Source organism: Elephas maximus, chromosome 2 (genome assembly GCF_024166365.1).
Source record: "Elephas maximus indicus isolate mEleMax1 chromosome 2, mEleMax1 primary haplotype, whole genome shotgun sequence".
Taxonomy (NCBI): Eukaryota; Metazoa; Chordata; class Mammalia; order Proboscidea; family Elephantidae; genus Elephas; species Elephas maximus.
Window position 1 is genome coordinate 198,272,387 of NC_064820.1, and position 20,996 is coordinate 198,293,382.

General features: G+C 46.2%; 1 protein-coding gene and 1 pseudogene across 6 annotated transcripts; one reads left to right on the top strand and one right to left on the bottom strand.

The window, feature by feature from the left end:
* Positions 1–138: 138 nt before the first annotated feature.
* RMND5B (required for meiotic nuclear division 5 homolog B) lies at positions 139–20,949 on the top strand. 6 transcript variants are annotated; one of them, XM_049874472.1, is made up of 11 exons: positions 139–301; positions 477–609; positions 9,201–9,351; positions 15,498–15,643; positions 15,776–15,916; positions 17,248–17,348; positions 17,558–17,724; positions 18,561–18,726; positions 19,884–19,986; positions 20,077–20,231; positions 20,316–20,949. In XM_049874472.1, exons 3-11 carry the CDS (start codon positions 9,213–9,215, stop codon positions 20,377–20,379), a joined length of 1,182 nt encoding a protein of 393 aa, XP_049730429.1. In that variant the 5' UTR covers positions 139–301; positions 477–609; positions 9,201–9,212; the 3' UTR covers positions 20,380–20,949. The 6 variants fall into 6 exon arrangements, with proteins under 6 accessions (XP_049730429.1, XP_049730430.1, XP_049730428.1 ...); XM_049874473.1 differs by lacking the exon at positions 139–301 and adding an exon at positions 350–367; XM_049874475.1 differs by lacking the exons at positions 139–301; positions 477–609 and adding exons at positions 9,993–10,061; positions 15,276–15,360 and having other exon boundaries at positions 9,297–9,351.
* On the bottom strand, positions 6,370–6,469 carry LOC126070724 (uncharacterized; annotated as a pseudogene).
* Positions 20,950–20,996: the final 47 nt, after the last annotated feature.

Consider the following 20,996-nt stretch of genomic DNA (forward strand, 5'->3'; position numbering starts at 1 on the left):
GGGAGGGGCAGGGCCGAGCCTGCCAGATAGCGCTTCGGGAAGCGCACCCGGCGACCCCCTGACTGCGGGAGGCGCCACTTCCTCCGGCACCGCCCGGCCCCTGTGGGCGTCTCCACTCCCGGCGTGCGCGGAAGGGGGAGGCTCGGCGCTCACAGGCAACCCGCGCTCCGGGGGACGGGGGGGAACCGCCACCCCTCCGCGAAACCGCAAGTGGGCGAGGCCGGCCCGGTGGAGCAACCGCCGCGGCTTCCGGTTCCGATGACAGCGGCGCCGGAAGCCGGGGCCCGGGCTGCGGGGCGAGGTGAGAGCGGGCGGGTGCTGAGCAAGGAGGCGCAGGCCGAGGGCGGGGCGCGCTGGGCGGGCGGAGGTGGGCATCCGCTCGGCTCGGCTCCCTGGCCCCCAACCTTCATCCAGTAAGGCCTCCTCCCCTACTCAGCCCCAGCATCAAACTGCTTTTGGGCTTGTTCTCTTTGCAGTGGTCGGTCCCGGGTCGGGAGTTGGAATCTTCCAGACTGATAGGACCCAGGCACCGCCTCGAGGAGCCTTACCTGCCTGGGCAGGCACTCGGACTCAGAAGTCCCATCTTAGTGTCACCCGGCTGAGTCGGAGGTAACTTGGTGCGGGCTGGGGTCCAGGCAGGGCATTTGAGAAGAGATTTTTGAAGGATCAGTAGGATTTCGACAGTCATTTGCACATTTATGCAGATGAAACGCCCAATAGGGGCTCCTATCCCAGGGAAATGGTAGGCTTTTTCCTCCAGTTTTGTCTAGTGAGAAAAGAAAGATTTGAAATTTTATATAGGAATGTGCAGTAAAGAAAAAGGGACTCTATGATAGTGACGGTTGTGGGGGCGAGGTGGAGTATTAAACGCTGTGGTCTAGGAGAGCATCTCTGAAGAGATACACTTCCACGTTGAGTCCCAAGTAAGAAGGAGCCAGCCATGGGAAAACCTGGGGGAAGAGTGTTCCACACAGAGGGAACAGCCGGTACAAAGGCTCTGAGATAGAAATAAACTTGATGTCAACAAGGACCAGAAAGAAGACTAGTGTGGTGAGTGAGAGAGAGGGTGGTAGGAGATGAGGTTGGAGAGTAGAGGTGGTGGGGATTTGGTTCACATGAAACCTTGTAGACTATAGGAAGGAGCTTGGATTTTAATCTAAGCACAGCAGGAAGCTGTTGGGTTTTAAGCAGAGAAATGATGTGTAGGGTGGAGAATGGATGGGGGCGAAGGGTACAAAAGTGTAAGAAAGGATGGATCCTGGATCAGTAGATCCTGTCTAGTTCAATGGATCCTGTCTAGTTCTGTGTTAGGCAAAGGGGAACTTCCTGTGATTTGCATAAATTTCCCTTCTCCCCCACCCCCCCCACAGAAGGGGGCCTTCTTGTTTTAGGATGCTGAAGACAGAATAAAACCCCCCTGCCTGTCTTAGTGGGAATTTTGATATTTCACTCATGTCTTTTCTTCCCCAAGCCTGTAGCTTTGAGCTCAGGCTCCCTAGCCCGAGGATTACTGTTTACTGAGGCCCCACCGGCGTCCAGGCCCTAGGCTGGGCACTGAGGGGGAGAGAGAGAAATGAGTCTGGACTCCAGCCCTGGAGCTCACAGTCTACCAGGGGAGATAGGCATCTGAATAGGCATTACTGCACCGCACTGGTGAGAACTCAGATGAGTGTGCTATGGGTGCTCTCCACAGAGGTTTGCCAGAACAAATGAAGCAGACAGGGAGGCAGATTTCATTGAGGGCTTCATGAGATGTCATTGAGAGCAGATGATTAAACTGTATTCTGTGTTCTCCATGCTGAGAACTACAGAGGGCACACTGGCACAGGAATGGCTTGTTCAAAGGAGGCGAGTGTGCAGTTGCAAAGGACTTGTATGTCAGGCCATAGTAGGTTTGAGACAAGAGGTGACAGATCTGATGGGTGTTTTAGAAGGATCAGCCTGGCAGATAATTTCTGTAAATGGGAGAACTAGAGGAGGAGGGGACATGAAGTTCCAGTCATCAATGGTTATATTAATCACAGAAGTCCTTGTCAAATTCATGCATGCGCACACTCGGACGTCCTTATGCCTGGAGAAGATGACAGAGCGTGATTCATCCAGTGGCTTACTCTCCACAGACCAAATTAGCCTCCTGAGCATTTTGGATGGACTACCCCCAGGCCGTTCTGTTTTCTCAGCTCGCTTACTTAATTTTTTGAGTTAATCGTATTCCTCAGTTCATGGCATGTTTCATCGGTCCATGCAGGGCCTTTTTCTTCTTTGTGTTTATTTATGTACAGTACTGCCTTTTCTTCCCAGTCCTCTCTTCTTCTCCTACCATAGAAAACCACTCTGATGTGTTTGGTGTATTTCTTTTCATTTGCATGTGTCCTTGCTTGTATGCATACATTTTTTTATTTAATTAAATGGTATTCTGCCTAGGCTTCATTTTATTTCTTTTTTCCCCACTCAGTACGATGTATTGAGGTCTCGTTGATGTTGCTGTCGGTGTATCTGAATGCTACACAGGTTTCCATAGGTACATTCCCCATGTTTTACCTATTTGACTCATAGATTCTCCTAGTGATAAGGCCCTTAGATTGTCTCCAATTCCCTTCCACAACAAACAGTGTTGTTGTTAGCCCAATCCTGTGCCATGCCCATGATTGGTTGCAGATTGGACTTCTGTGATCCACAGGGTTTTCATTAGTTGATTTTTGGAAGTAGGTCGCCAGGCCTTTCTTCCTAGTCTGTCATAGTGTAGAAGCTCTGCTGAAACCTGTTCAGCACCTTAGCAACACAGAAGCCTCCACTGACAGACAAGTGGCGGTGAGGTGCATTGATGGGAGTCAAACCCAGGTCTCCTGCTTGGATCTTCTACCACTGAACCACCACTGCCCTCCACAATGAACGATGCTGAGATGCAAAATTTTAAGATGGTGATTTGGGCTTTCTTTGGTAATCTGGGTGTCAGTTGATTTCTGACAGGACCAGACTATGTTTGACTTTAGGGACCTTTCTTGAGCTACACTTATTTTCTAGTAAACAGTGATTCTGGATCCCAAGCACTCTTAGCAAACAGTCTTTTGCCCCGCCATCTTCCCCAGCTGAACATTCTCACAGGCTTCATGGATGGTTTCCTGTTTTCTGGTAATTTTTTTTTTTTTTTTATCATGCTTTAAGTGAAAGTTTACAAACCAAGTCAGTCTCTTCATACAAAAACGTATATATACACCTTGCTATATACTCTTAGTTGCTCTTCCTCTAATGAGACAACACACTTCTTATCTCCACTCTTTATTTTCGTGTCCATTCGGCCAGCTTCTGACCACCTCTGCCCTCTTATCGCCTCTCCAGACAGGAGCTGCCCACATAGTCTCATATGTCTACTTGATTCAAGAAGCTCACTCTTCACCAGTATTATTTTCTATCCCATAGTCCAGTCCAATCCCTGTCTGAAGAGTTGACTTGGAGAATGGTTCCTGTCTTGGGCTAACAGAAGGCCTGGGGGCCATGACCTCCGGGGTCCTTCTAGTCTCGGACAGACCATTAAGTCTGGTCTTTTTATGAGAATTTGAGGTTTGCATCCCACTGCTCTCCTGCTCCCTCAGGGGTTCTCTGTTGTGTTCCCTGTCGGGGCACTCATCAGTTGTAGCTGGGCACCATCTAGTTCTTCTGGTCTCAGGCTGATGTAGTCTGTGGTTTATGTGGCCCTTTCTGTCTCTTGGGCTCATGATTACCTTGTATCTTTGGTATTCTCCCTTATCCCTTGCTCCAGGTGGGTTAAGACCAATTGATGTATCTTAGATGGCTGCTTGCTAGCGTTTAAGACCCCAGATGCCATTCTCCAAAGTGGGATGCAGAATGTTTTCTTAATAGCTTTTATTATGCCAATAGACTTAGCTGTCCCCTGAAACCGTGGTCCCCAAACCCGCCCCCCCCCCGCCACGCTGGCCTTCAAAACGTTCAGTTTATTCAGGAAACTTTGCTTTTGGTTTAGTCCAGTTGTTCTGACCTCTTCTGTACTGTGTGTTGTCTTTCCCTTCATCTAAAATAGTTTTTATCAACTATCTAATTAGTGAAAACCCCTCTCCCTTCCTCCCTGATCTCGTAACCATCAAAAAATATTTTCTTCTCTGTTTAAACTATTTTTCAAGTTCTTATAATAGTGGTCTCATACAATATTTGTCCTTTGGCAACTAATTTCACTCAGCATTCTTCCACGTTATGAAATGTTTCACGAATTCATCATTGTTCTTTATTGATGAGTAGTATTCCACTGTGTGAATATACCATTATTTATGCATTCATCCGTTGATGGGCACCTTGGTTGATCCCATCTTTTTGCTATTTTTTTTTTTTTTTAAACAGTGCTGCAGTGAACATGGATGTGCATATATCTGTACATGTAGAGGCTTATTCCTCTAGGACATATTCCAAGGAGTGGGATTGCTGAATTTTCTGGTAGTTCTATTTCTAGCTTATTAAGGAAGTGCCAAATTGATTTCCGAAGTGGTTGTACGATTTTACATTCCCACCAGCACTGTATAAGTGTTCCAGTCTCTCCGTAACCTCTCCAACATTTGTTATTTTGTGTTTTTTGGATTAATGGCAGCCTTGTTGGATGAGATAGAATCTCATTGTAGTTTTGATTTGTATTTCTCTAACGGCTAATGATCTTGAGCATTTCCTCATGTATCTGTTAGCTACCTGAATGTCTTCTTTAGTGATCGTGCCTGTTCATATCCTTTGCCGATTTTTAATTGGATTATTTGTCTTTTTGTAGTTGAGCTTTTGCAGTATCATGTAGATTTTAGAGATCAGACGCTGATTGGAAATGTCATAGCTAAAAACTTTTTCCCAGTCTGTAGGTAGTCTTTTTACTCTTTTGGTGAAGTCTTTGGATGAGCATAGGTATTTGATTTTTAGGAGCTCCCAGTTATCTAGTTTCTCTTCTGCATTGTTAGTAATGTTTTGTATACTGTTTATGCCATGTTTTAGGGCTCCTAGCACTGTCCCTATTTTTTTTCCATGATCTTATCATTTTAGATTTTATATTTAGGTCTTTGATCCATTTTGAGTTAGTTTTTGTACATGGTGTGAGGTATGGGTCTTGTTTCATTTTTTTGCAGATGGATATCCAGTTATGCCAGCACCATTTGTTAAAAAGATTGTCTTTTCCCTATTTAACTGACTTTGGGCCTTTGTCAAATATCAGCTGCTCATATGTGGTTGGATTTGTGTCTGGATTCTCAATTCTGTTCCGTTGGTCTTTGTACCTGTTGTTGTACCCGTACCAGGCTGTTCTGACTGCTGTGGCAGTATAATAATAGGTTCTAAAATCAGGTAGAGTGAGGCCTCCCACTTTGTTCTTATTTTCCAGTAATGCTTTACTTATCCGGGGCCTCTTTCCCTTCCATATGAAGTTGGTGATTTGTTTCTCCATCTCATTAAAAAATGTTGTTGAAATTTGGATCGGAATTGCATTGTATCTATAGATGGCTTTTGGTAGAATAGACATTTTTACAGTGTTAAGTCTTCCTATCCATGAGCATGGTATGTTTTTCCACTTTTTTAGTTCTCTTTTGGTTTCTTGCAGTAGTGTCTTGTAGTTTTCTTTTTATAGGCCTTTTATGTCTCTGGTTAGATTTATTCCTAAGTATTTTATCTTCTTGGGGGCTATTGTAAATGGTATTGATTTGGTGATTTCCTCTTCAGTGTTCTTTTTTGTTGGTGTAGAGGAATCCAACTGATTTTCATATGTTTGTCTTGTATCCTGATACTCTGCTGAACTCTTCTATTAGTTTCAGTAGTTTTCTTGAGGATTCTTTAGGGTTTTCTGTGTATAAGATCATGTCATCTGCAAATAAAGTACTTTTACTTCTTCGTTACCAATCTGGATGCCTTTTATTTTTTTTATCTAGCCTAATTTGCTCTGCCTAGGACCTCCAGCACAATGTTGAATAAGAGTGGTGATAAAGGGCATCCTTGTCTGGTTCCCAGTCTCAAGGGGAATGCTTTCAGACTCTCTCCATTTAGGATGATGTTTTGTGTAAATGCTCGTTTATTATGTTGAGGAATTTTCCTTCTATTCCTATTTTGCTGAGAGTTTTTATCATGAATGGGTGTTGAACTTTGTCAAATGCCTTTTCTACATCAGTTGGTAAGATCATGCGTTTCTTGTCTTTTGTTTTATTTGTATGATGTATTACATTAATTGTTTTTCTAATGTTGAACCATCCCTGCATACCTAGTATGAATCCCACTTGGTCATGGTGAATTATTTTTTTGATATGTTGTTGAATTCTATTGGTTAGAATTTTGATGAGGATTTTTGCATCTAAGTTCATGAGGGATATAGGTCTGTAATTTTCTTTTTTTGTGGTGAAAAATACGGAACCGTTCATGAATTTGCGTGCCATCCTTGCACAGGGGCCGTGCTAATCTCCGTATCGTTCTAATTTTAGTATATGTGCTGCTGAAGCAAAGCCATCATTGATGCTTGCAATACACTCATTGTAGTCAGTAGTGACATAGTGGCTGTTAAGCAGGTCCTGAGAGTACCAGTGAAGCTTAGCCTTCCTGCAGTCATTTCCCATCTTCTCCACTTACCAGCTGTGTGACCTTAAATAAGGCAACTTATTTAATCTTTTTGTGTTTTATTTCCCATCTATAAAATGGGTCTAATAATTGTACCTGTAGTGTGTTTATGAGAATTAAGTAAATGTATTAATACGTGCAAAGTCATTAGAGCAGTGCCTGGCACATAATACGCACCTACTAAATGTCAGTTGCAGCCTTGGTAGCACAGTGGTTAAGAGCTATGATGAGCTTCGGCTTCTGACCAAAAGATTGGCGATTCAACTCTACCAGCTGCTCCTTGGAAACCCTATAGGGCAGTTCTCCTTTGGCTTTTGGGTCGTTATGAGTTGGAATCAACTTGATGGCAATGAGTTTAAATGTTAGTTAGGAATCCCTGGGTGGTGCAAATGGTTAAGCACTCAACTGCTAGCTGAAAAGTTGGTAATTCAAATCCACTCAGGCGCCTTGGAAGGCAGGCCTAGTGTTCTGCTTCCGAAAGGTCACAGCATTGAAAATGTTATGGAGCAGTTCTACTCTGTACACATGGGGTTGCTGCCATGAGTGGGAACTGACTAGACAGCAATGACCAACAACAGCAAATGTTAGCTATTGATAAGGGCAATAGCAATAATATTACTGAGTTACTCATACTTCTAAATTCATGTCATGTTTAATCGATCCATGCAGGACCTTTTTCTCCTTTGTGTTGATTTATTTTTATTTTGCCAGTAATGGCTCACATCCAGTCATAGGATAGTTGTTCAGGGGTAGGCAGCGGCAGGAGCATATCTTCTGGGCAGCACGATTACGGCTTCCAGTGTGATGGCATCAGCCGTCAGGAGAGAGTGTAAACACATCCCTGGATGCCATTTCCCCAGCAGGCACCTCCTGTCTGATAGGGAGACAGTGGCAGCAGGCTAGTCTGAGATGGTGAGGTCAGGATGGAGGGTGCTGGTGGGAATGGGAAGAGAGTCTGGGTGCAAGTGAAACTGGAAAATCCCAGTGGTCATCGTGGACACAGGATTCTCTCTGGGGTGTTAGTCTCTACCCGCCTTTGAGAGAATGGACAGTTGGCTAGATTTGAATGTTTTAGAGGGACATCTGATCTCATTTCAAATCCCACAGATGGAGGGGTGGGGAGGAGAGTAACTCTCACCAACATTTGAGGATTGTCCACATGCTGAGTGTGAAAGGCTGCTCTGAAATGAAGGAAAGGAGCAGGGCCCAGGGTGGACAGGACTTAAGCAGGAGGCCTCAGTGGTAGAGAAGTGGGACAAGTTAGCTTTCTTCCAGTGGTATAATGATGTGGGAAGGCTGTGTTACAACAAGAGAGGTTCTAGTCTTGTGGGGAAGGCAGGCCCTCAAACAGGTCATTACCCAGTGATGGAAACTGACATAGAGGGCACAAAGTTTGGGGAAAGCTGAGAGGAGAGGGATCCAGGGTGGGAGCAGGCTAGGAACAGCTGCTGAAGCAAATGACATCTGAGCTAACAAGGAAAGAATAAACCATCTTCTCAAATAGTCTAGGAGGTGCACGGTAACGGAGAGCGTAGCAGGGAGAGGACGCAGCATTTTCCGGGGCATGGAGCCAAGAGAGAACAGGTCGTTCCGGCCAGCTAGCTGGACACAAGGTTGGCTGTCTGTGGAGGAGCAGCAAGGCTGGCACGGTGGGCAAGGCCAGTTGGGCAACGTGGTTGGCTATTATTCCCCAGGCTGCATTTCTAAATAATCAGCCATTCAGGGTCTGCCTTTATGGTTTATATCACTATAGGTAGTTCCCAGTTTACGACAGGGTTCCGTTCTGACAACTCCATTGTAGGTCAGTTCTGATGTAAGTAGAATACTTTTTTTTTTTTTTTAGTTTTCACTATTGCCTTTTATTATCAGTATCTTCATAAATTTGATCTTTATTTGTCTTTGGGGGTTGGAAACATTACATATAAACTTAGAGATATATTTTAATATATACATCCATATTACTAATTATAAGATGTCCAAAAAAAAAAAAAGACAGTCGTAAATGCGGTTTATCAGAATTCTAATATGTTGTAAATTGGGGACTATCCTGTATAGTAAATGGAAAACCAGTTCTATTTATTGTAAGAGACCCCCCCTCCAAAAAAAAAAAAACCAAAGTCGTTGCTGTTGAGCCGATTCCGACTCATAGCAACCCTACAGGACAAGAGTAGAACTGCCTCATAGGGTTTCCAAGGAGCGGCTGGATTCAGGCTTGCCACCCTTTTGGTTAGCAGCCAAGCTTTTAACCACTGCACCACGAGGGCGCCATCGTAAAAGAAGGTGGTCATAAAATAAATACATGGAGACGTGCAGGGTTACTGATTTCTTGTTAGGTAGTGCTGCCTGCTGAGTGCTCTCTCTTCTGATTTAAAAGGGAGATGAACAAAGATTATTGAATGTAGAGTTGAAAAGGGAGTAATTTTCTCACCACGATTCAAAAAACTGCCTTCTTCCCAGCCTGATGGAGCGCTGTGGACAGATGTTTTAAGCAGGGGAATTTGTGCAACACTGATGTATGGGCCTGGTGAGGGCATCTGAGGAAATGGTGTGAGAGAGCCCAGCTCACCATGCCGGCCTGGTCCCAGTGGTACCTGACACAGCCGACCCCTGCTTTCTAGGCCGAGGCCACCATGGAGCAGTGTGCATGCGTGGAGAGAGAGCTGGACAAGGTCCTGCAGAAGTTCCTCACCTACGGGCAGCACTGCGAGCAGAGCCTGGAAGAGCTACTGCACTACGTGGGCCAGCTGAGGGCTGAGCTGGCCAGTGCAGGTGGGTGTCCTCCCGACAAGAGCCCCCAGCAGCCACACTGCACCTAGCAGACCTGGAGGCCACCTTGTGACAGGGTTCTGGAAGGATGATAGTTAGGACATTGGTATATGGATCCCTAGGCTTCCTCAAAGGGAAGTGTATTGCAAGTCTCTGAGCTCTTTCAAAAGCCAACAAAAATTAATTTACCTGAGATTGTTGCCATTTCACTTTTTAAAACTATTTTTTAAACATTGTAAAATAATTTCAGACTTACAGAAATGTCCCAAGGATAGTATAAAGAACTCATATATATTCTCATATACTTATTAAGATTCAGCATTTTGAAAGCATTTTGCCATATTTGCTTTGTCATCCTCTTGCATACTATTATTCTTTTCTACCCATTTGAAAGTAAGTTGCAGATAGCATGTTCCTTTGCTCCTAAACCTTCAGTGTGTATTTTCTAAGATCAAGGGCATTCTTACATAACTACACTATAATTACTAAAATCAAGAAATAGAGCGTTAATATAATATCATCTAAAATACACAACTCATATTCATTTTTGCTATCATCCCAATAATTTTCATAAAGCATTTTTATTTTCTGGGCTCGGATCCAGTTCAGGACCATGCACTGCATTTAGTGTTTTGTCTCTCTAGGTTTTTAATCTAGGACATTTCCTCGACCCTCCTTTATCTTCTGTGACAGTGACATTTTGAAGCATTAAGGTCAGTTATCTTGCAGACCGACTCTCAATTTAGATTTGTCTGATGCGCCCTCATGATTAGCTACAGGTTCTGTATTTTTGGCAGGAGAACTTCCAAAGTGATGTGTTCTTCTCAGTTCATCATATTAGGAAGCACATGCTGTCGGCTTGTTCCGTTATTGGCGATGTTAACTTCGATCACTTGGTTAAGATGGTGTCTGCCAGGTTCCTCTACCATAAAGTTACTATTTTTTCATTTGTAATTACTAAGTAATTTGTGGGAAGATAATCTTGAGACTGTATAGGTACCTTGCTTATCATCGAACTTCAACCCACTCGTTTTAAAAATCCATGATGCTTCATGTCTGAATCAAATATTACTGTGCTAGTTGCAACATGGTGATTTTTTCCTGCTGAATCTTTCCTTCAACATTTATTAGCTGGCATTCTGCTGTAAGGAAGAGCTTTCTCTTTTCCCTTATTTATTTATCAATTATCAATTCACATTTGCAGATTCTTACTTTTATTCACTGGGTTATATAATCCATGACTGTCATTTATTTTGATACTCAGATTACACCAGATTTGACCAAAGAGTTGTGCAACCATCACCACTATCTAATTTCAGAACGTTTTCATCACCCCAAAAAGAAACCCTGTACCTATTAGCAATCACTCTCCATTCCTCCTTCTCCCCAGCCCCTGGCAACCAGTAATCTCCTTTCTGTCTGTTTCAGCTTTGCCTGTTCTGGATATTTCATGCACATGGAATCATATAACGTGGCCTTTGGTGTCTGGCCTCTTTCACTTCGCAGAATGTTTTCAAAGTTCATCCCTGTTGTGGCATGGCTGATTAGGGTTCCATGGTATGGATGTACCGCATTTTGTTTATCCGTTTACCTGTTAATGGCTATTGTGATCAGTGCTGCTATAAGCATGCACTGATCACAATAGCCATTAAGTTCCTGTATGGACGTGTATTTTCACTTCTCTTGGGTATATACCTAGGATAGAATTGCTGGGTCATAACCAAAGCGTCAGCAGTTTGAATCTGCCGGGTGCTCCTTGGAAACTCTACGGGGCAATTCTACTCTGTCCTATAGGGTCGCTATGAGTCGGAATTGACTCGACAGCACTGGGTTTTTGGTTATAGTAACTCTATGTTGAGCTTTCTCAGAAACTACAAATCTGTTTCCAAAGTGGCTGCAGCATTTTACATTCCCACCAGCAGTGTATAAGGGTTCCAGTTTCTTCACATTCTTGTCAACACTTGTTATTGTCTGCCTTTTTTATTAAAGCCATCTTAGTGGGTACGAAGTGGTGTCCTATTGTGGTTTTAATTTGTATTTCCCTAATAAATAGTGATGTTGAACATCTTTTAAAAGTCTCATTAGCCATTTGTTAAATCTTTTTTGGAGAAATGTCTATGCCAGTCCTTTGCCCATTTTTTAATTAGGTTATTTGTTTTTTTACTGTTGAGTTTTTACAGAGTCTATATACAGGGCACTTATCATATGTATGATTTGTAAATATTTTCTCCCACTCTGTGGGTTGTCTTTTACTTCCCTGGTAGTATCCTTTGAAACACAAAAGTGTTGTTTTTTTTTTTAATAATTTTTATTGAGCTTTAAGTGAACGTTTACAAATCAAGTCAGTCTGTCACATATAAGCTTATATACACCTTACTCCATACTCCCACTTACTGTCCCCCTAATGAGTCAGCCCTTCCAGTCTCTTCTTTCGTGACAATTTTGCCAGTTTCTAACCCTCTCTACCCTCCTATCTCCCCTCCAGACAGGAGATGCCAACACAGTCTCAAGTGTCCACCTGATACAAGTAGCTCACTCTTCATCAGCTTCTCTCTCCTACCCATTGTCCAGTCCCTTCCATGTCTGATGAGTTGTCTTTGGGAATGGTTCCTGACCTGGGCCAACAGAAGGTTTGGGGACCATGACCGCCTGGGAAGCACAAAAGTTTTTAATTTTAAAATTGGATGAAGTCCAATTTATTTTTTCTTTGGTTGCTTATGGTTTTCAAGTCATATCTAAGAAGTCATTGCCTAATCTAAAAAAAAAAAAAAAATCTAAAGCCATGAAGATTTACATCTTTGTTTTCCCTGAGAAGTTTTATCATTTTAACTCTTACATTTAGGTCATTGATTTCATTTCGAGTTAATTTTTGTTGTGTGAGGTAAGGGGTACAACTTCATTCTTTTACACGTGGAGATCTAGTTGTTGAAAGACTATTCTTTTCCTTCCTATGTCCTTTTGACATGTTCCTTTTTTTTTTTTTTAAGTACTTACTTACTTTCTAGCACAGTAAGATGTTTCATTCTCCAAGGAGCCTTGGTTCTTTTAGTGGGGAATGGTATTTGGAAACCAAGATCTGGGTTGCTACTAGCATGTCATTATCTCTAGATTCTTTTAGCAGATAGACTTCTGTCTTTCTTTCCTTGTTTATTTCTATTTACCTATTTCAAACCGTGAGTTCGTATCAACTGGTTCTTCTTAGATTTCTCACATTCCATAGTTATATCTCCCTTCAGGACAGTATGAAACCTGGCTCCCAACATCATCGATATATTTTCTCATTTGCTCAATTTCTATAATACATAGAAAGTATTTTCAGAATTACTACACCCAGTACCACAGAGAAAAAGCAAATCTACTAGTTTTATTTTTTAATCTTTATTTTCGAAGAATATATGCACAGAGAAAAAACTTAAAGTTCAAAATGAAAAGTGAATCTCCCTTTCACCCCTGACTCCCAGTTTCTAAGTGTCCCTCCCTAAAAGCCACCCTTGTCCCCAGTTTCTCAGCTGTCCTTACAAATAGCATCTGTGTAAACACATAGGGGTATGTATAGGTGTCTGTTTCATGAGAATACACATAGCAGAACATATACCAATTCAACAGTGTCTGCCTATACAATTCAGTAACACTGATGACATTTTTCAAGTTGTGTAACCATTCTTCCCCTCCCTTTCTGAGTTGTTCCTCCCCCATTAACAAACTCACTGCCCGCTAAGTTTCCTATCTAATCTTTCAAGTTGCTATTGTCAGTTTGATCCTGTATGGTCACCTTCTTTTTTTTAAAAACACAAAGGGTAGCATAAAATACATACTTGCTGTACCTTGAAGGCTTTTTTCCCTAAACAATGTGTCTTGGAGAGTGTTCTACATCAGCACGCAGAGTTCTGCCCCATTCGTGCTAACAGCTGCCCAACAGTCCATCGTATGGTTGTGCCATGCTGCAATAAATGCCCAGGTCACCTTGCTTCTGGTGGCATCTGTTAGCTGCATGAGGTAAAAACAGTTTTCTCTCGCTGGTTGGAAACGTTCTTTGGCGGCTGCCTGTGCCCTTGGTTAGGAGCCCTGGTAGCGTAGCAGTTAAGCATTCTGCTGCCGAACTGAAAGGTAGGCATTTTGAACCCACCAGTTGCTCTGCAGGAGAAAGATGTAGCAGTCTGCTTCTGTAAGGTTTACTGCCTTGGAAACCCTATGGGGCAGTACCGCCCTGTCCTGCGGGTCACCATGAGTCGGAATCATCTCGACGGTAGTGGGTTTTGGTGCCCTTAGTTAACAGGAGATACTATGTTTTGGCTCCAGTGTGTTTACAGGGATACTGTGTCTTCTCAGACGTGGAATCGTTGGGCTAATGATAGTCAGTGTGATCCTTGCGAGATGGGGATTTGGGAACTTCTAGGTTAAAAGGCTTTGGTTTCCTGAGAGCTGGTTGCTTTGTGCTAAAGGGGATATGGCCAGGGAATGTGCACAGTGTACCCCTGTGACCTGGCGGCACAGCAGATGGTGAGGAATGAGTAGAAGCTGGGGTTCCGCAGGGCAGTGCTGGTGCTGGGAGTGGAGTACAGTTGGACTTCTGACCTGTCTGCCTCGAGGAGGTAGTGGCCTGACCAAAACCTCCTGTTTATATTTGTCAGAACTCATTCAGTTACAAGTGACAGAAACCCAGCTGGGACTGGCTTAAACAAAGGGGGATGGATTCATTAGCTCACATAACTGAGTGTCCAGGCCCAGCTGCATCCAGGTGCTCATCTGATACCCTGAATCTTTTTCTCTTCACTCTTCTTCAAGGCTGCACTCAGAGCACCTTCTCAAGGTGACCATGATGTCCTAGCAGCTCCAGTTCACACTCTTATTTAGCAGCCTGGCAGGAAGAGCATTTCTCTTCTGGGGCTTCCAGTCTCACAGCTGAGAGGCTTACTGGGCTTCTTTGCTCATGTGCCTGTCCCTGCACTGAGGCACTGCCATCTGAAGGGGGCGTAGATGCTGGACCAGAAGAAGCAATGGTCTCCTGTCTCATTCCTCTAGACCCTTTGTGCTCCAGCCTGGCCATGGGGGTATGCAGACCACTGTAGGCCTGGCATCCTGAGTCAGAAATGTCCCTGAGCTTCCCTGGCAGACCCCAGCCTGTCTTGTGTCCCTTGGTTAATAAGAAGTATTGTTGTGGGGACAAAGCTTCATGTTTCAAAGCCGTTTCATGTACATTATCTCACTCAAGATAATATGCATCAGTCTAGCATAGTGATGAGAAGCACAGGCTTTAGATCTGTCACTTACTGCTGTATGTCCTGGGTCAGTTTAGCATCATGGTACCTCAGTCTCCTCAGCTATAGAACTGGGATACTAAGAGGATCCATGGCATGGCGTGGTGGTGAGATTAAATGAGTTGAAGTGTCTCAAGTACTTAACCCCATTTTGTTGTGAGCTGCTGTCGAGTCAGCCCCCAACTCATGGCGACTTCACGCACAGTGTGATTGGACCATTGTGATCCATGGATGATAGATTGCCAAGCCTTTATTTCTAGTCTGTCTTAGTCTTGAAGCTCCACTGAAACCTGGTCAGCATCACAGCAGCACATCACAGCGGTGACAGGTGAGTGGTAGCTGCACATGAGGTACATGGGAGGCGAGAATCCCATCACTGCCCTCACTTAACTCACAGACTTAAAAAAGCCCAAAAAACCAGTTGCCATGATGTCAGTTCCAACTGATGGCGACCCCATGTGTACAGAGTAGAATTGCTTCATAGGGTTTCAATAACTATGACCTTTCAGAAGCAGATCGCCAGGTCTTTCTTCCACAGCACCTCAAGTGGCTTTGAGCGGCCAGCCTTTTAGTTAGTAGTTAAGTGCTTAACCTTTTGCACTGCCCAGGGCCCCAAACCATCACAACAATTTACAAGTATTACAAGTAATACTATCCCTTATTTTACAGATGAGGAAATGAAGGCCCAGAGATCTGGGTTGCCCTAAGTCATGCAGTTAAAAAGTAGCAGGACCCAGGATAGAAGCTCCTCCAGGTATTTTACTCCTGAGTTAAGGCTGCCTCCCCCCGCCAGGCTGGCAGTTAGAGAAGTAGAGACAAGGCCTGCTGTGGGAGCGGGTGCTCAGGTCTGCCTCCTCTGCGTCCTGACTCAGTGCCAGCGTTTCTCTGCAGCCCTCCAGGGGACGCCACTCTCAGCCACCCTCTCTCTTGTGATGTCCCAGTGCTGCCGGAAGATCAAAGACACCGTGCAGAAGCTGGCTTCAGACCACAAGGACATCCACAGCAGTGTCTCCCGAGTGGGCAAAGCCATCGACAGGGTGAGCACAGAGGCGGCCCTAGACCTGGGTTGGAGAGATATGTGGGGCTGTTCTGGCGCTGGTGAGTCCGGGGCTCCGCAGGAAGGCAGAGGTGCACCCCGGTCACAGGGCTCTGTCTCTCGCCCTGGTCAGAACTTTGACTCTGAGATCTGCGGTGTAGTCTCTGACGCGGTGTGGGACTCGCGGGAGAAGCAGCAGCAGATCCTGCAGATGGCCATCGTGGAGCACCTGTACCAGGAGGGCATGCTCAGCGTTGCCGAGGAGCTGTGTCAGGTAGCGCCAGCCCGGGGAGGTGTGGGGACGGCCTGCCTGGGCGGCTTGTACTTGATGGTTTTCCTGAAGTTGTTGGTGGTGTTAGTTACCATCACGTCGGCCCGCTGCTCGCGGTGACCCCATGCACAATGAGATGGGACCGCTGTGATCCACGGGGTTTAACTGGCTGGTTTTTGCGAGTACACCACCCGGCCTTTCTTCCTAGCCTGGCTTCGTCTCCAGGCTCCACTGAAAGCCGTCCAGCGTCGTAGCAACACGTAAGCCTGACGCATGAGGTGCACCGGCTGGGAAGCAAACCCGGGTCTCCTGCATGGAGGGCGAGAATTCCAGCACTGGGCCACCAGTGCCACCAGTTCAGTCCCTGTTATTCTTCTGTTTTTGTTTTTGAGTGAAAATATACACAACAAACCCATTCACTAGTTTTTACATGTACTCATCAGCTGCGGCTATACTTCCCACGGCGTCACCATTCTCCTTACCTCTGCCCCTCTTGTTTCACCACCCTTAACTTGCTGTCTGCTCCTTGAAGTTCTCGTCTGTGTTTCAGAGCTACTGTTGGCCATTTAATCTCATACAGATAATTTTTTAAAAGAGCAGAATGCTCAGGGCAGACATTCTTTATTAAACACACTAACTTGTCTTGTTTAAAGATGGCTTTGTAGGATAGTTTTGGTTCAAGGCTTAAAAGCTGTTTCCAGGCAGTAGATTCGGGGGTTCCTTCAGCCTCAGTGTAATCCCTGTTATTCTTTAAATATATTTATTTTAGAAAGGGTATCAGTCTCTTCTTGCCATAAATGAATGTAACCTTATATAATATATATGAACACATACACACATATATATGATGAAAATAAAGTGAAGTTTTTAAATTCTAGTAAGAGTTTGTTGCCAGCCAGGGCCCTGGGTTCAGGCCTGATACTAAACTCTCTCTTTACTATCCCTTTTATTAACAGAGGAACTTAGTAAAAAAAGGGACAGAAGAGTTGTTAGGTGTTAAAGACCACTGACAGTCAACGAGACTTTCCCTCAGTGTGATCAGGACTGGCAAGGAGCTGAAGGGGACGTAATTTTCTCACCATTGTCCTCAGTGCGGCCTGGGCCTGTCTCTAGCACCACGGTGGCGGGTGGGCTTTGTGGGCCACATTTGGGGAAGCCCAGCATTCAGCTCTTTGCCTCCCCAGAGCTCAAGTGGGAATGAGAGAGCCCAAGTGGCTCCTGTTGCAAATCCTGCTCCCTCCAGCCTGTCGTGGTGGATGAGGATTCATCACGAGAAGAGCAGAGAATTCTGGAAACACTGCCCTCCAGTGGGTGGGGTCTCTCTCCCCCTACAGGAATCAACACTGAATGTGGATTTGGACTTCAAACAGCCTTTCCTGGAGTTGAACCGAATCCTGGAAGCTCTGCATGAACAAGACCTGGGCCCTGCCTTGGAGTAAGGAGGCCCTTGGGGTGGGCCAGCAGCTGCTCTGCCCAGAGAATCGTCTCCTGCCTTTGCTGACTCCCAGGGGACAGGGCTGTCGTGGCCTTCATTTCACCCAGATGTAATCTGACATGCCTCCAGGGGCCTCACTTAGGCTTTGGGAGCCCACCTCTCAGGTCCTGGCTCTGCCACCAGCTCTAAACTGGCTCGTTTCTTCCCAGATGGGCCGTCTCCCACAGGCAGCGCCTACTGGAGCTCAACAGCTCCCTGGAGTTCAAGCTGCACCGCCTGCATTTCATCCGCCTCCTGGCGGGCGGCCCTGAGAAGCAGCTGGAGGCCCTCAGCTATGCCCGGCACTTCCAGCCCTTTGCTCGTCTGCACCAGCGCGGTAGGTACCTGGATGGGTATGGACACGGGCATTGGAGCTGCTGGCTCTGGCAAGTTTGTTGGGTTGTCAGTCTTGCCCCTACATGAGGCTGTAGTTACTTCCATGCCCTCCCCACCTGGAAACCTCCTTGGCCCCTCATCTTCTGTGGGGTGAACTCAAGCTCCCTCCGTGGGGCACCTTTTTAGCTTACTCAGGCCACTCCGGTCTCCAGTGCCCTGCCACATACGCACAACTGCCTCAGACTTCTCCTAGCGCTCACAATGTGCCAGACCCTCCTTCCACTTGCTTTTGTACATGCCTTTCCCTGCCTAGAAAGTTCCTACCCATTTCTTTAGGCTCAGCCCGGGCACCTCCTCTGCAGCATCCTTCCCGACCCCGGTGGGAACGGTTTTCTCTAGCTCAACTTATGCTTATTACTTTAAACTTCATTTGAAATAAGTATGAAAACCAAGCAAATGTCCTTAAACTTATTAGCTAGATACTGCTGCCTCCGTAAGTACTGACTCTGAGGTCTGCTCTGCTAAAAAGGGAAATGAGAGTTGGAGAAAAAAAGACTTTAGTGTCAGCCTCGCACTTGCTCCTGGAGGCACTCAGAAGGATGGGGAGACCCAAGAAAGGGCTTGCCTCCCTGTGGAATTCTCTTTGTCCCACATGGGCAGGCCACCAGTGGGTGCCCACACTGCCTCCCTGCCTGGAAGTGAGGGAGCCCCTAGATGCCAGCTTTCCACTGGATTTTGGGAAAACCAGTTCTGCCTGAGGGTGCTGTAATCCCAGACCTGGTGGGAAAGGCTGGCTCCTGGGCCCCACCCTGAGCTGCCACCCTGGTTGCCTTGTAGAGATCCAGGTGATGATGGGCAGCCTGGTGTACCTGCCGCTGGGCTTGGAGAAGTCGCCCTATGGCCACCTCCTGGACAACAGCCATTGGGCCGAGATCTGTGAGACCTTCACCCGGGATGCTTGTTCCCTGCTGGGGCTTTCTGTAGAGTCCCCACTCAGCGTCAGGTACCACCCAGCCCTGTGGGGGGCAGCAAAAACGGGAGGGTGCAGAGGGATGTAGGAATTTGCAAAGATTTGCTGTGCCAGGCATGATGTTCTGTGCTTCCAGACCCACTTTGGGTCTTAGTCATTCTTTGAGATTGAAATTACCTCCATTTTTACAAACAAGCTGAGATGAGGAAGCGTTATAGTCTGAGGTCCCCATGTCAGTGGCAGGCAAAGGTTCTCATAACATCTCTGGCAGGAGGCCCCTGCCTTGCTTGCATCTCACCCTGGATTTCTGCAAGACCCTCCTGCAGTTGCCCCATTCTCACCACCTTATCTTTCGAAAACCCCACTCTCCTTCAGGGGAGACCTGAGAGGGACTGAGTACCATTAGAGCTGTAGCTTGAAGCTCCTTTACCTTAATACTCCTCTCTCACAACTTCAGTGGCCTAGGAGTTAGAGGCACTACTACCCTCATTTTACAGATGAGAAAACAAAGCTCAAGATGTAACCAACTTGCCTGAAGTCTCACGGGGAACTAAGGGCTACTAGACTTGACTCCATGGCCACGTACTCCACTGCAGTGGATATCTATCACAGGGTATTTTTATTTAGACTGAGTTTGGAATCCAGTACCCCAGCCTACCCCAATCTGATGAACCTCCAATCTCATTTAACTTGTTAACGTGCACTTAGGCCATGGCTCTAGGCAGGATGGTTCCCATGTTGTGCAGCACTGCCCTGCAGTTTCTACCGTCCACCCTCCAGCCAACAGACCCCCCCGCCACCTCCACTACATCCTTCCCCCGCTCTAGATACTACTGAGACAGAGGTTCTGGTTGACAGCAGCACCTTGGTCCTACGTGCAGGATGGACCTCAGTCACACTAAGGATTTTTTAATGTTTTGGATGAGCAGACATCTGCCCCTGGATTTTCCTTTTGTTTTTCCTGTAGGCTTTCAAATTTGGAGGTGCATTAGAATGACTGTCTAGAGTTGGATACACACAACTATGTATGTGGCACTTTATAAGTGATATAAGAGATTTTCAGACTTACACAATCTTAGGCTACTTTGGACCTCAGGCACGAGTCACCTGCTGACAGGGCATATGGATGACTGTGTGTCTGCTGGGCTCCTGAGGGCCAAGCTGACCCAGCTCTGCTCTTCATCCTGCAGTTTTGCCTCTGGCTGTGTGGCCCTGCCTGTGCTGATGAACATCAAAGCTGTGATTGAGCAGCGACAGTGCACCGGCGTCTGGAGCCACAAAGATGAGTTGCCGGTGAGGCCCAGTAGGGGGGTGTGAGCAGAAGGGACTCAGGGCAGACAGCCAGGACAGGACATGGGGCTCACCCGTGCTTGGCCTCCTCAGATCGAGATCGAATTAGGCATGAAGTGCTGGTACCACTCAGTGTTCGCTTGCCCCATCCTCCGCCAGCAGACGTCGGACTCTAACCCTCCCATCAAGCTCATCTGCGGCCACGTGATCTCCCGAGACGCGCTCAACAAACTCATTAACGGAGGAAAGTGAGTGCCCCATGGTTGGCTCCTCCTCAGGTTGGCTGTCCTGCTGGCTGTCCTGAGACCTCCTTGGTTCTCCTTTCTTTGCAGGCTGAAGTGTCCCTACTGTCCCATGGAGCAGAACCCAGCGGATGGGAAACGTATCATCTTCTGATTCCTGCCTGGAAGGAACTTTGTCAAAGGGTCTTTCACCCCTGAGCCTTGGTTGGGTGGTTGGCCTCAGTAGTTTGTGTTCATTTCAGAGCAACTGGCTGAGGAGGGCTCCCTTGGGGAGGGGCCGAGGAGGGAGGTGGACCACCCTGCACTGGGCAGCTGGCTCCTCTGCTGGCAAGGAATGAAGATGCTGGCCTCTTTCCATCCCTGCCCTCTGCCGTATCTTTTGCCATGCCAACACCATGCTAACCCTGGCCTGTGGTAACCCTGGCACCACATGGGTACCTACTGTGGCCACCTCTTGCTGTACACAACTGTATGTATGAATCTCCCACTGTAAATAGTCCAAGTGAGAGCTGAATGTCACTGTTTTCTAACTGTAAGTAAATATATTCTCCTTACCTCTCCTCACCTGCCCTTAGCTTCATTTGACAAGTGATTACATGTCTGCTGTCCACAAGGTCCTGGCCTGTCCTGACTGCAGCATTGGCAGGAGCATGGTTGGCCAGTGCCCAGGCAGAGAGAACTCATCCTGCATCTCTGGGTAGAGAAGGAACAGCCTGAGGCATTTTCCATAGGGTACAAACAAGGTAGAAGCCAGAGGCTTTAAGGAGAAAC